General features: G+C 46.2%; 1 protein-coding gene across 1 annotated transcript in view; it reads left to right on the forward strand.

Annotated features, from left to right (window-relative positions):
- FOXK1 (forkhead box K1) overlaps positions 1-13544 on the forward strand; it is a 62347-nt gene that overhangs the window by 35769 nt on the left and 13034 nt on the right. The window contains exons 3-8 of the mRNA XM_006265962.4: positions 4658-4814; positions 5748-5894; positions 7800-7993; positions 9665-9831; positions 10558-10839; positions 12778-13002. Of these exons, the coding sequence (XP_006266024.3) occupies positions 4658-4814; positions 5748-5894; positions 7800-7993; positions 9665-9831; positions 10558-10839; positions 12778-13002 (1172 nt within the window). The remainder of the gene's footprint in view (positions 1-4657; positions 4815-5747; positions 5895-7799; positions 7994-9664; positions 9832-10557; positions 10840-12777; positions 13003-13544) is intronic.

A 13544-nucleotide genomic window follows, 5' to 3' on the forward strand; every position in this document is an offset into this window, starting at 1 on the left:
GGGACATGAAAAAATGCAGTAGCATGAAGAGGAGATTTTACTCACCGTGCATGTCCTGGCAGCCTGAAATGAGTCCATGTAGTTGGCGTTGTGGCTATAACAGCCCAAGACCACCAGCTGGAAGAGAAACCATGGAGGAGGACCCAGACCCCAGTCACACTTGCCATAAACTGGCAAGGATTGTTTATATCCTGGACACTGCCCCTCACCCAGGCAGCTCTACACCACATGCTAAAACCTGTACCCGAGTGTATCTTGTCAACTCGCAAATCTACATGTAGGTGGTTACTATGCATGGGTTCATATATCCTCCTCAAAGTTATGCAATGCTATGTTTTCTTCTTGCCCCTTTACCCTGGGCTAACAGGCTGCATGACAACTGCATGTCTTAGGTTGCACCAACATACTCCAGCTACGCTCCATGTAGTCACCATGCATGGCATCTTGTATCTTCTTCAATCTCTACAAACTCATGTAACTATCTTTTTTTCTGAAGCTTCACTAATAAAGTTTGTAAATCTGTCCTGCAGCCCCACCACCTCTGGCCGTCACCTCTTCTCTTACTGTTGAAAAGCTAACAAGTACTGCAATAAAAAACTGGTTGTGACGAACTGAGGTTGGCAGTTCTCTGGGTGGTGGTTGTCCATCAAATCTAAAACAGTCTCTCATCCTGATGTGACTGGATTTGTGCTAGCAGAGGTTGCAATCAGGGGTGAAACAGAGATGCTGGACACTCCTAGTTTTTAGGCTTATTGGCGCGCTGAGAGACATGGGATGTTAACTTTGGTGCCCTGGCCAAATTCCACCATGAGCAGCTACAGCTGGTCTACTTACATTTTCTGTGGCATTTCAGTTGGATAGAAACACTCACTTCCCTTTCTAAATATTTAGAAATGCTGTATTGCACCCAGATGTGGCTGCCTTTTACTGTTTGAAGGATGCATGTCTGTAACTTGTCAGCGTCTAAAGTAGCTGGGGATGACAGATGCAACAAGATTTATTTGCCCGAGAGGTGTATTCCGAGTTGTCTTCAGTAGCAACAGCCTAAATATAGAAGTGAGCCATATTCAACTGCATGCCAAGTGACTGTGTTTTTATCAGTAAAATGTATAGTAGTATGAAAATAGATTCAGTTATCTTTCATAGCATTTCTGTCTGACACAGAGAGAAGTGTTTGTTTACCTCCTGGTGTTAAAACCGGGGGTGTGCCCAAGCACTCACTTCCCCTGGCCTAGCCGCTGCAGGGGTGGGAGGAGAATTCCAGGAACTCCAGGAAGTCAATAAGTCACTGCTTTGTGTGTGCGTCTGCTTTAATCCATATATGAATTGAATTTGGTCTTAATCCTTTAAACATTTGTTCACAAGACCTTTTCTTCCCTCTCTGTCCCACCCTCTTTGCAATATGAAGGCTGCTGCAGCCAAGGCTCAGGATTGTGACCGGGGTGTGCCACTGCTCCTGCTGGGACTTGCGCCTGGAGGTTTCTGGCTAGAGGCTCTTGCCCCTCTGCTCGGGGTCTGACCGACTATTTGGAGTCTGGAAGGAATTTTACCCCGTGGTCAGAATAGTATGAACGGTGGAGGTTTTTGTCTTCCTCCGTAGTGAAGGGCAAGACTCTCTTCCTGGGATCTTTCAAGCATGTTTTAATAACCTCTGCAGCAACCAGACACTGGCTGCTGTTGTCCCCTGGTTTTATCTGTGGGCAGGGTCTTTTGGTCGTGAGGGTTGACTGAGTAGTTTTGCTAAGAGGTTGCACTGTGGATTTTTGTAGGGTGGTTGAGAGAGGGCTGATCCTGCCTCTGGTGGCATTTAGGCCTAGATGACCCCCTTTCAGCCTTACTCTTCTATGGTTTCTATGAGCTCTGTCCCCTTCACTGATTGTAAATGAGCCTCATTTTCACAGGCAGCACTACGGTGTATAGGGCAGAAGCAGAAAGTAGAGCAGGAGATCAGACAGGGAGCACAGGGCAGGAAGCAGAAAGCAGAAGAGCTCAGGTAGGGAGCGCAGAGTAGGCAGCAGAAAGCAGAGCAGCAGATTGGACTGAGGAAGGGGATCAAAGAGGAGGATGCGGAGTTAATTCCTGGCAAACCTGCCAGAAATGTTGGTCCCCATTGGCTTCTTCTATGCCAGCAATCCTCAGCATCGCCATTCACCCCTGGCCTAAAGTAACTGTTGGGGCTTTTCCTCCATGTGATCCTGACACTCCATCATGGCTTCAGCAGGTTGGAGGATTTGCTTCTCCTGAATCTGCAGCTAAACACCACCACCAATCCCAGACAAACCAATCCCATTTCATTAGGAAAATTCTCCAGACACTTCTTTCCCCAGCTTCTTTGCCAAAGGGGTGATAACTGATTACATTTATTTTGAAGAGGCTTTGGGAGCACTCCAATAGAAGTGCTGCATGAGCTGCAAGTTCATTTTTTGATGGCTTTAACGAAGATTATATTTGAACTCACTGTAAACTTCAGAAGCCCAAACCTGAAGAGTAGAAGCCAGACTACTTCCTCTGCTTATCTTCAAGAATCAATTTGATGCCTGTGTCTGAACTGCGTGAGTGTTTTTGCAAGCCTTGAAGCCTATTGTGTGTGTGTGCATGTGTAGAAACACAAGGATGCATCATTTTAAAGTGAGCTGATTTATTTGAGATGCTCCTGTGACCGGCTTTCCACTTTTACTTGCATTTTAGCCGTTCTGTCTGGGGCTTCCTATTAGCATATATTTGCAGATGGCTAGCAAACAGCTCGGTTTCATCTTAACCTGTTTCTAGCCTGCTCATTACCATAGTGCTTAATGTATCAATTAACAGCAGCACTGCTTTCTTCCTCTTCTCCTTCATCAGATTTGCTTTCTATGGTTATTCCTGGAGAAATCTGTCTAAGGAAGGAATAATTTCATTGGCCATTTGATGCCTTCCTTTATTGGAAGAAGGCTTGAGCATATGCACATTTTCAAGGCTTGTCTGTCTGGAGAAACTACTGAAAAATAAGCGTGTTCACATTTAAAGTGCGGTAGCTGTTCTGCAGTTATGCCAGGTGTGAGCACCTTTATTCTGCTCTAAACATGCGTTCATGCAGTTTAGGTTATTCTGTTTCCAAAATAGACTTTAAAAAAAAAAAAGGGGGGGGATTCTGATTGTGGAAGGGCTAATCTTGGGCTGTGTAGACAGGCCAGGCCCTTTCATTGTGCTCTGAAAGAGATACGGATTCATGCCAATTGCTGGAGTTGGCACATTTTCATAATCACAAGCACTTTACTCAAGCTACCTCAGTTCTCAAGTGCTGAAGACAGTCTGACGTCTGATCCACATTGGCTCGGAGGGGCTTACAAAGGAATGATCTGTCTTGTATCTTCTAATTAGATTGTAAACTGTTTGGGGCAAGAGTCATCTTTTCCCTGCATTTACACATTACATACTGCAAAGGAGTCCAAATCCGGCTCTTAGGATGCAATAGCTGGCATTTAAATGCACCGTCTTGCTGCTCATGACTGTCTTGCTAGGAAGCAAATCCCTTTCGACAGTGTTATTGAAGCCCAGTGCTGGGATCTAAGACTCTGCTTTAGCTGTGCTTGAAAACGGAGTAGGGGAGGGAGGCAGCTTTTCTTTCTCAATATGTGAATATTTGTTTGTCCTGGCTCTACCATACTGTGGGTTAACTCCTGTGATTTGAGGATGGGCTATTGCACCAGCACTGAGCAGCTCAGCTTTGGGGCGGGGGAGAATGGGCTGCATCAGAGTGATGCTTCAGGTTTCCTCTGACAAATCAAGGATACATGATCCCCAGACAAGTCTTGCTGATTAGTTCTCTGTCTGCAGTATGCACTTCTGTGCATCTGAGCGGGGCTGCAAATTAACCCAGCCTTTGTTTATTTGTGTCCTTTTACCAGTCCTAGCATGGCTTTTTGTGCTTCATAGCTGTTCTTGTACTGCCATCTTGCGGCAGTCCTTGAATGCTGATTTTTGTCTTTCCTCCCTGCAAAGATGCTGGCATGTTGCATGCTCTCTATGCCTGCAATTCCCATTAGTTGTTAATACGGTTTGTATGCTGATGGTTTAAAAAGACAGATGGCCCTCAGAGGTATCTGGGTTGAGCTGCTTTCGTTAACCTTGCCATTGTGGTACAGCCTTCAGGAACTCGTGCTGCTCTTACAATACAGGCGTCGGCCATGGTGGTTTTAACCATGACATTGTAAAAGGAAGCAGCCCTTGCGAAGCAGAAAAATGGAGTGATCACTAGACAAAGAATAGCATGAATCAGCTTTATGACTGGAGTATAAGGTCTCTAATTACTTTTATAACTTCGATATTTGGGAGAACTAAGCCCTGATACAGCATTTGGTTTTCAGTGAAGTCCTGGGCTGGCTGCATAGAGAAGGCACCATGCTTTCTGCTTTGAAACTGTGTGTGGTCTAGTGATGTGAATGTGATGGAGTCAGGAATCAAGCCTGCATCTGTCATGGTCTTGTTTTATCACCTTGAATGAGACCGTGTTGTACGGTTTGGATAACCCAAATAAGAATAGGCTCTGGGGATATAGAGGCTTAATTATAAACTGCTGAGTGGTCTTGAAAAGCTAGGAGTTATACTTATGCTTGTTGATTGGTAATAAATAACTGCAGATGGATTGACGTTCTCTCTCCTCCTCCTTCCCCCACAGTGTTCCCAACTCCTGTCCGGCCAGTCCCCGTGGTGCTGGGTCCTCAGGCTATCGCTTCATTCAGAACATTACCTCGGACCTGCAGTTGGCAGCAGAATACGCCGCAAAAGCAGCATCGGAACAGCAGGCAGATGCATCTGGCGGGGACAGCCCAAAGGTTCACAGAAACATTACTTACCCCGCAGGGCTCTTGAAGAGGCAGTTCGAACTGGCAGCGTGCTGCCCGCATTGACTAGAGCTGGGGAGGGGGAAAAAATACAAACCCAAATGAAAGATGTACATTTTCACTAGAAGGGGCACGTCCACTACCCATGTTAGTTGGCGGTGGGCTCTCAGATGGTACCTCTGCCATTTTAGTTGCCCAGATGTATTTACTGCATTCACTTAAATGCCACTAACTCAACCTTTTGAGTCTTTTTGAAGGGAAAAGTATAAAGCCATAGGCACAGATTTCCCCTGGGAAGCTAAAGAAGAGCATTAAAACCAAAAAAAAAATGTATTTTCTCCTTTTAATTAAGAGTTTTACCACCATATGCAGCACTCTGTAAAATACTTGCGGGGGAGGACAGGAAGGGGAAGGTGGAAATCCTGCTATGAACAATGTGCAGGCTAAGCCAGGCAGAAGGAGAGGCCTGCTGTCTGGGATCAGGAGGGAAGGGGAGCAGGGTGGGTAAATTCTAGGATTTTAACAACAAGCAAGAAAAGTGAGTGATAAGGAGGGAGCTGCATCCTGATGACTGTGACAGAGAGACTCCGTCAGAGATTTTGGCACTGAATGACCGTTCTCACTGAACCATCTCTTAAGATCACTAGGTCTTTCATCGAGAAGCAACGCGAGGAACTAGAAATGAAATAAACCTGGCAAATTTCGAGTGTTAGGAAGGGCAGGGACCTCTCTTGGGGAGGGTGAATGGAGGGAGCCTAGAAGCAGAATGGGTTGGTTTGTGTTTATGAAAAGAACGTTGTTGCTTGGCAGAACGTTTAATGGTGCCTATGAAGGTGTCTTTCTCCTTTTATCTGGCTTGTGGATAAACTCCAGCATAAGTCTTACTATGAAGTGACTAACATTCTGTTGTCCATTCTTTCTTAGGATGAGTCCAAACCACCATATTCATATGCTCAGCTAATTGTGCAGGCCATATCCTCAGCCCAGGACAGGCAATTAACACTAAGTGGCATCTATGCCCATATCACCAAGCATTACCCATATTACAGGACTGCTGATAAAGGCTGGCAGGTGAGGTCTTTATACCTACAACCTACCGACTTTGAAAATCCTTTGGGTTTCTTTTTTTATTAGATGAAATTATTATTCTTTTTTTGCTGAGGGCTTGGGGCAAAGATTCTCATTCTTGGGGGCTGGGATCCTTGTTCTGCCTTTCTTTCCTGACCTTGCTTTTAGCAGTTACTTCCGGCTTCTGGCCCGTCCCTTCAGGCTGGGCTGATTTTTATTTTTATTTTTTTTCTGTGACCATACCCAGGTATTTGGGAACAGTCCTCTGCAGAAAATGCTTTGCGATTACCCCACCTCAGCATGTCTCCACCATTCTGTCCTTTTGTGTTTAACTGCAGTAGTTACCCTCAGGATGCCACCATTGTTGCTTTCCTTTCCCACTGCATCAACCTTCTGGTCTTAAGTATCATCTTGGAGTGGGGGGGTACATTAAGAGCCATGGGTCTGTACATTCATCACGGTCCTTGGAAATCTCACACAACTTGCATACAACTTCTACATATTTAATATTAAGTCAGGCTTGGGCGCTCAGCTACAAGTGTTGCTTTTCATGGGGCGGTAGCCAGGGCTCCCTCTGCCATGTCTTGTCTTCCATCATCATGCCTTTGGGCATTTGTTGTTTCAAGACATTGAGACCACCCCCCACACGTGCACCCTGCACCAAAAAACTGCATGCAGATGCTGATCCCATTGTTACCTGCTCCCTGGAGTAGCACGGCCTTTTGCACTTGGCATTATGATCAGATGCACTCTGTCTACCCTGGTTTCCCTGCAGTTCCAGTTGGATATGGAATTTAACTTGGACTACAGCATTGCTGTGCATTGTTAACCAGCAGCTACTGCAGCCATCTTGCAGTGGTAGGTGAAGTGCTGTCTTCCTTTCCCTAGCAGCAGCCTCACTTTTAAAACACTTTTGTTCCTTAACAACTGGAAAAAAAACCCAAAACACCATGGTAGAAGAAGGTTGAGAAATAAGTTTGCAGAGATGTAGGCTCGGTAGCTTTCTTCTGCCGTGTGGCAGGCAGTGTGGAACCTAGTCCAGCATGGGACTGTTCATGTTATTCCAGGTGCCTGCCAAACTGCGTAGGTTTGGTAATAGGGTTGTTGACAGTCTAAAGCAGGGATTCTCAACCAGAGTGCCTTGAGGTCCTTTCAAGGGTGTCACACAGCGTTAACACTGTGGTGCCAACTCGATTCACAAGATTAAACCCAGAGATTTCAAATAGAAATCTATAGTGTTAGAATCCTTCTGACCTGTTGTGGTCTTTCTGAGTTCTTGGCCCCGGAAGAACTCTGTTTGCATTCAAATATCTAGCTATCCCCAGGAGCCGGCGTTTTCCCAGGGAGGCCTCAAGAATAAAAAGATTGGAGAGCCACAGGTTTAAAGGTGTGTTAATTAGCCCGTTTTATTACGGAGTGTGGCGGCCTCTAGTGGTCTTTGCTCAAACACACAAGTGAGCAGTTTGGTAAGTGAATAGCTTAGCCACACAACATTTTTTCACTTGCCTAAAATGTAAAAGGCTACCTCTGAGGTACACTAGTACATTCTAGCACAGTCCCACTGTCCAGGCCTTCAGAAAAGCTCTACTTTCATATCTTACTGCAGAAGAGTTTCTGAGCTCACTATCATTAGGAGGTATTGCTAAGGAATAGGTGTCTGAGCAGCCTCAGACAGCTCCATCTTCCTTAATGGTTGATGGAAACTTCTTATTTGTAATCTTCTTCACGTTTTTACCAGTTACTTCCTTGCCCCTGGTGAAGGTCGCTGAATGCACAGCTTGCTTTTGGTTATGGCCGATTCTGAAGGAGGTGGATGTTGCTCTTCTGGCCTGGCTGTGAATTCCATTTGACCTTCGTATGCTATTTCCGTGCTGTGTAGTAACGGGCTCGTTCCTCTCCTCCCTGCAGAATTCCATTCGGCACAACCTCTCTTTGAACCGTTACTTTATTAAAGTCCCACGCTCCCAGGAGGAGCCTGGAAAAGGCTCTTTTTGGCGAATCGACCCAGCCTCTGAAGCCAAGCTGGTGGAGCAGGCATTCCGGAAACGAAGGCAAAGGGGCGTGTCCTGCTTTCGGACACCTTTTGGACCCCTCTCCTCCAGGTGAGTTCTGTCCCCTCTTCTGTTTCTTGTGCCAAACCCTTTGAAGAATTGTTGTCCAATATGTCGTGACAATAAATTTGTCCTCCTCTATTGGATTTGGAATGGTAACATGGCTAGATATGCCTGGAGAATGCTTGGGGTTTATTTTTTAGTGGGTATAAGATCACTGTTAATACACCTGTGTTTGCTGTAATTGCAAAGAGTGGCAGAACAGGTATCAAAGGAAGAAGTGGTATACTACAGTAGCTGTTGGTTTTGGAAGAGGGGTTCACATATGGATGAGGTCATATGAGAAATTGCTGTCTGATATATGAACCAGACTCTTGAGGGGACATTACTTTATTTGTCATGATTATGAGCGGTGGGGATTCAGACATGAGATGAGAGGAAATGAAATTGCTCCAGCCAGTGGGGTATGTGTACAGGAGAAGCTAAACGCTAACTAATGTATCTAATGCAGTATACCCGTCTTAGCTGTTATATGTCCAAAAGTTATCTCAAAATGGAAGGAGACCAGGGAAAAACAATATCTCCAGTGACTTCCACATCATGAAGTGTGAGAGAGAAGAATGTATTTATTGATTGTTAAAGGAAATGGGACGCCCACAGATAGTATACTTGTTTGACAGAAGCTTTTTCTATTAAAATGAATATAAATCAAGCCAGGCTTCTTCACAGCCCAGTGGTACCTGATCACTTTATCCTGTGAGACCTGACAGCTAAACGTCACGCCCAGTTCAGTTTTAGATTCTAGAAATGACTGTGCAGGACCTAGGATTTAGAAATCCGTAAACTCATCTGTCTTCAAATATCTATGTTGGTCTGCTAAATTGCTGCACTGGCTTGAGAGTCTAGGAATGACTTCCGTATACTTGTCCCTCTCTGGGTTTGGGAGCATTGTTTATAGAGGTGATGTCTTGAAGACACAGTTTTTCTTGTATGTTTAAACTTTTGAATGCCTCCATGCAGAACAATGTTCTCATTTAAGGCCGGCTACTTTCTTGGTCAGAAGGGAAATGAAGTGCTTGTAGCTGTTACCTTGAGTTTTTGAACAGCAATTCACTTAAGTGGCACTTGTACTCCTGAGAATTTCCTAATTCCTGGTACTGTCAACTTGAAGACGACCTTTTCCTGAGCTCTTTGTATCTGTTCTAGTTGCGAATAAAACCTGAGGTTCCCATAACTGAACAGTTAGCAGACATTTTTTATATTTTTTCAGAGTACATTGTGGTGGTGTCTCTGTGTAGCCAGCTTCCCCTGTAAGAGCAGAAGAGAAATGGCAGAGAGGGCTGGGGGGCCTGGGCTTCTGCCCCATTCAGCCCTTTTACACATCACCAGAGGATCAGAAAAATTCTTGAGTGTGTTTTAAATGTCAGGCTCTGCTAATCAAAGGGTCTTTGTTAGAAAAACGTATTTAAAAAGGTCGACTCGTGTGCCTTTTAGGGTCAGATTTCATCCTGCTATGGGTCACGGCTGCAGAAAAGTGCTGGCATGCATGTGTCCGGCCTGTGGGCTTGTGAAGGGAGCGGGTGCACACACAGGGGAAGAATGGTTTCATGGTGCTGTCGGAGCAGAAGCTCCAGCTGTTGGAGATGCCTTTGGTTCTCTGTGAATGGGTTCTTGGTAAGTGCAGATGATGCCTGACTGTTCATACTATGTCCTGCATTCTAGGAGTGCCCCAGCCTCCCCAACTCATCCTGGCCTGCTGTCCCCCCACTCTAGTGGCCTACAGACTCCAGAGTGCCTGTCCCGGGAGGGCTCACCCATTGCACATGACCATGACTTTGGGTCAAAGTTAGCCTCTGTTCCAGAGTATCGGTATTCACAAAGCGCGCCTGGTAAGTAGTGTCTGTATTGCAGGAGAGCGCATTCATCTTGTCAGGTAGCCACAGTATTGAATGCTCTGCAAGTAGGTTGGTGGCCAAAGGAATGCCAACCTGTTGGGGAAGCATCTAATTGCAAACTCATCCCTCACCCCTTAGGTCTGGAGACTGAGGAAGATTAGATAGCTTTAGAGCCTGCCTCTTACTAGCCTCAGCTTCCAGGGGCTGTGCCAAAATAGGGAAAAGGAGCTCTGTGCTGCTGTGGTAGACTGCTACCAGTATTCAGTCTAGCTTACTGCTATCCTGGGTAAATCTAAACAATGCTGCAGTCATTACTGTTCCCTCTCCTCTTTGGCCATTTAGGCCAGTTGCCCTCTTGAAGCTTCTGTGTGTACCTGTAGTCCTCTCTGACTAGCTCCTTAATAAAAGCATTTGTTGGAGACAGAGCTCAGCATTTATTGCTGCCCTGGGGGGTAGAGATTTGCAGGGTGGTGATCTCGGAGCTCAGCACCCCTGCGAGTGTGCAGGCCACTCTCAGCTTTGCGTTCTGAGCATAAACATTGCTTACGGTGGCCCTCAGCCTCGCTGCCTAGGAGCTAGGAAATGTAAGGGTGAAGAGGGCCAGCATGGCCTTTAAACCATGATTCTTCTCCCTTATGCTTGGGTGCTGAGCGTTATGTATCAGCAGTGCCTCAGGCTGCCTTCCACCTGACTCTAACAAGCATCTCTCTTCCATTTCAGGCTCACCTGTCAGTGCCCAGCCAGTGATCATGGCTGTTCCTCCCCGGCCATCCACTCTAGTGGCAAAGCCGGTAGCCTATATGCCAGCCTCAATAGTGACTTCACAGCAGCCCTCTGGTCATGCAATTCATGTAGTTCAGCAAGCGCCCACTGTTACGATGGTCAGGGTGGTGGCCTCCTCTGCCAACTCCGCTAACGGATACATACTGACAAACCAGGGCACGGCAGGCGGCACTCATGAAGCAGCCAGTGCAGTGTTGGACTTAGCTGGTGATCATCGAGGTACCTGATTTCTCCTCTCTGCTCTGTGCAAAGGAAGTTTCCAGCTCCCTGCATGAAACGTGGGAGGGAGTGGGGTTCACAGCTGCTGCATTTATTGGGTGTTTTATCTTTAAAATATCAGTCATTAGATACCACTTAAACGGGGTCAGAGCTCCCATACTAGGTCTGCAGGGGATCCAAGATCTGCAGGGCCTTCACAGAGTAAGAGTCTACTTAGAGTTTTCCAGGAGACAACCTTATATAGAGCAGTGAAATATTTATCGTGGTCCTGGTGTCCCTCTGCATTGCCATTGTGGACCTTGGTCTGAAAGGCAGCACAGAGAAGCTGTTTAAAGACTTGGGACTCTGTGACTGTCTGAAATATATCGCAAAGGAGGAAGGGTGCAAGCTTGTGGGAATGAGTTTTGTTGATGTGCATGCAGCGTCTCTGTTTAGAGGAATTGTCAGACATTTCCTCTAAACAGTCAGAGAACACTTAGAGAATTGTCTGACAATTCCTCTAAGACAAAGTGATCATATTAAAGATCTCTTTGTCTTTCTAAACGGGCAGCTCTGGTCTCAGTGAGCACTGTGAGCTAAGCTTGTAATATAGGAAAGGGGTCCTGGGCCATTGAATTCAGCCCCCTATGTTCACAGACCATTATTTCCCTAAGACATCCTAGAAGTCAGCATTGCAGACCCTCATGCACAATACCCAGAATACTTCCCATAGGTGAAGGTCTGGCAGATGAGGGCACTGCCTGTTCCCTGCCACTGCAATGACGGAAGGATTTGGTTAATAATTTAGTATTGTAGAGGGATCATTTTTCTTTGGCTGTGCCTCACATCCTGTTCTGCAGCCCTCAATGATCACTACATGCTGTTGCTGTACAGGTGTGTGCATCACAGATATGTTCTGTACAGGTGACTCACTCCTGGCATAGGAGCAGCAGGAGTGAATTCTACCCTCTCAAGTTGTGGGTGGGGTGAGACAAAGACTCTCTTCCCTACAGTAATCCTAAACCCTCAGCATTTCCTTTGGTGTTGGATGTCTTGTTTTGCTCCATGCCAGACTCTCCTGCTTGCCCTCTGTGAGATCTTGGGGAAGGGCAAGCTGTCACAGATTTCATGTTCTGTGGTTCTTTGGTATGATGGTGTGTGTTGCTGTGTTTCAGGGGATTGGTGTGGAGGCAGGGAACATGCCTCGTTTAGGTTACATCAGTTGTAATCCATGCAAAAGCTGTTGGGTACCTGTAACTAAAAGAATCGGGGGGGAAAAATAGCTTTTTGCCCCATACAGGCCTTCAAAGGGAAAGTCTGTCCTTAGCGCTGGGGAAACAGTTTTATGGGGAAGTAGGGGCGTGCGATATGTTCTCAGGAATACCTTTGCATTAAATCATTAAAGATGGCTGCAGAGTTTGAAAGGCTTCAGAATAATAATTTGTTCCCCAGAGTAAGTACCTGTCACTTTTTCTTTATGTCCCTAGTTGCAGTGTTCTTTCCCTAGTACATGGGATGAGAGAACCATTGCCTTCAGAGAGCTGATCCTACTGTGTGAATTGACTCGCAGGCAATGCACCCTCTAGGGCCTGACCCTGCTTAAAGAGTTTTGGGCTCTAATCTCACAGGATCAAACCCCAAGTGCCACCCATATCATCTACCCCTTGGAGCCAGTGGGCGCATCCAGATGAGCGTGGACGTTTGGGTCCCTGGGGACAAGTAGCCTTGCTCATCTGGATGCAGCCAGTATGCGCTACTGTTTGAGACCTGTGCTTGAGAAGTGATACTTTCCATTCCCTCTAAAGTATAGATTTGGGGGATTCTGGCTGTATGTAGCTGGGTATCTCTGCTTTTCTGACCCCATGGAAGGTACTGCTGCTAACAGTTACAAAAATGAAGTCTGCACACAAGCCTGCCAGGAAATGGGTAATAATCTTTTCTCTTTCGATGTCCAAGCAGGCCTGGATGAGAAGCCGACGATTGCATTTGCCACGATACCCACTGCCAGTCGAGTCATTCAGACTGTTGCCAGTCAAATGGCTCAGGGTGTCCCAGGACAAACAGTCACCATCCTTCAGCAGGCAACTCCAGTAACTCTTGGACAGCACCAATTACCTGTGCGGGCAGTGACGCAAAATGGGAAGCATGCTGTTGCCACCAACAGCATTACTGGCAGCGCTTACGGTATGGCTTGCGTAAGCACACTCTCTGCCTCCTTATGAGATGTAGCTTAATGTGCACTACTTCTGCAGTTAAAGTGCTTAGCTTTGCAGGGGTTACCCCAGCTGACTGAAATGCTTACACCAAGATGTAAATTCCACAGACTTCTGCACAAAAAGCACCACTGATCATCTTCTCCCTTGGTTGTTTGTGATCCCTTGTTGGTTTGTTCCATCTTTTACCATGCATTTCTGAGTGCTCTGATTTCCTCCCCTCCCTGTGTAGCAGCTCTGCCTTGTGCAGCACCATTACCCCTGAAAAGTCCATGCATGGCCCAAGTATGCATCTGTTCCTTTATGCCCTTTTTCCCTTCCCTGGAGGGTTTTCATCTTTGGCAAATAACTGTCTTGAGCCTAATTTCTTCTACCTGTTTCTCTCTACCAGCCAGCCCTTGCCCTTGGTATTGCATACTAAAACTTCCCCGATACTCTTAGTACACCATTAAACCCTGAATCCTATTCTCAGAATATCCTTCTTTCTTTTACTGTCTGTTTTGCATCCTGTCT

This window comes from Alligator mississippiensis, chromosome 13 (genome assembly GCF_030867095.1).
Source record: "Alligator mississippiensis isolate rAllMis1 chromosome 13, rAllMis1, whole genome shotgun sequence".
Classification (NCBI taxonomy): Eukaryota; Metazoa; Chordata; order Crocodylia; family Alligatoridae; genus Alligator; species Alligator mississippiensis.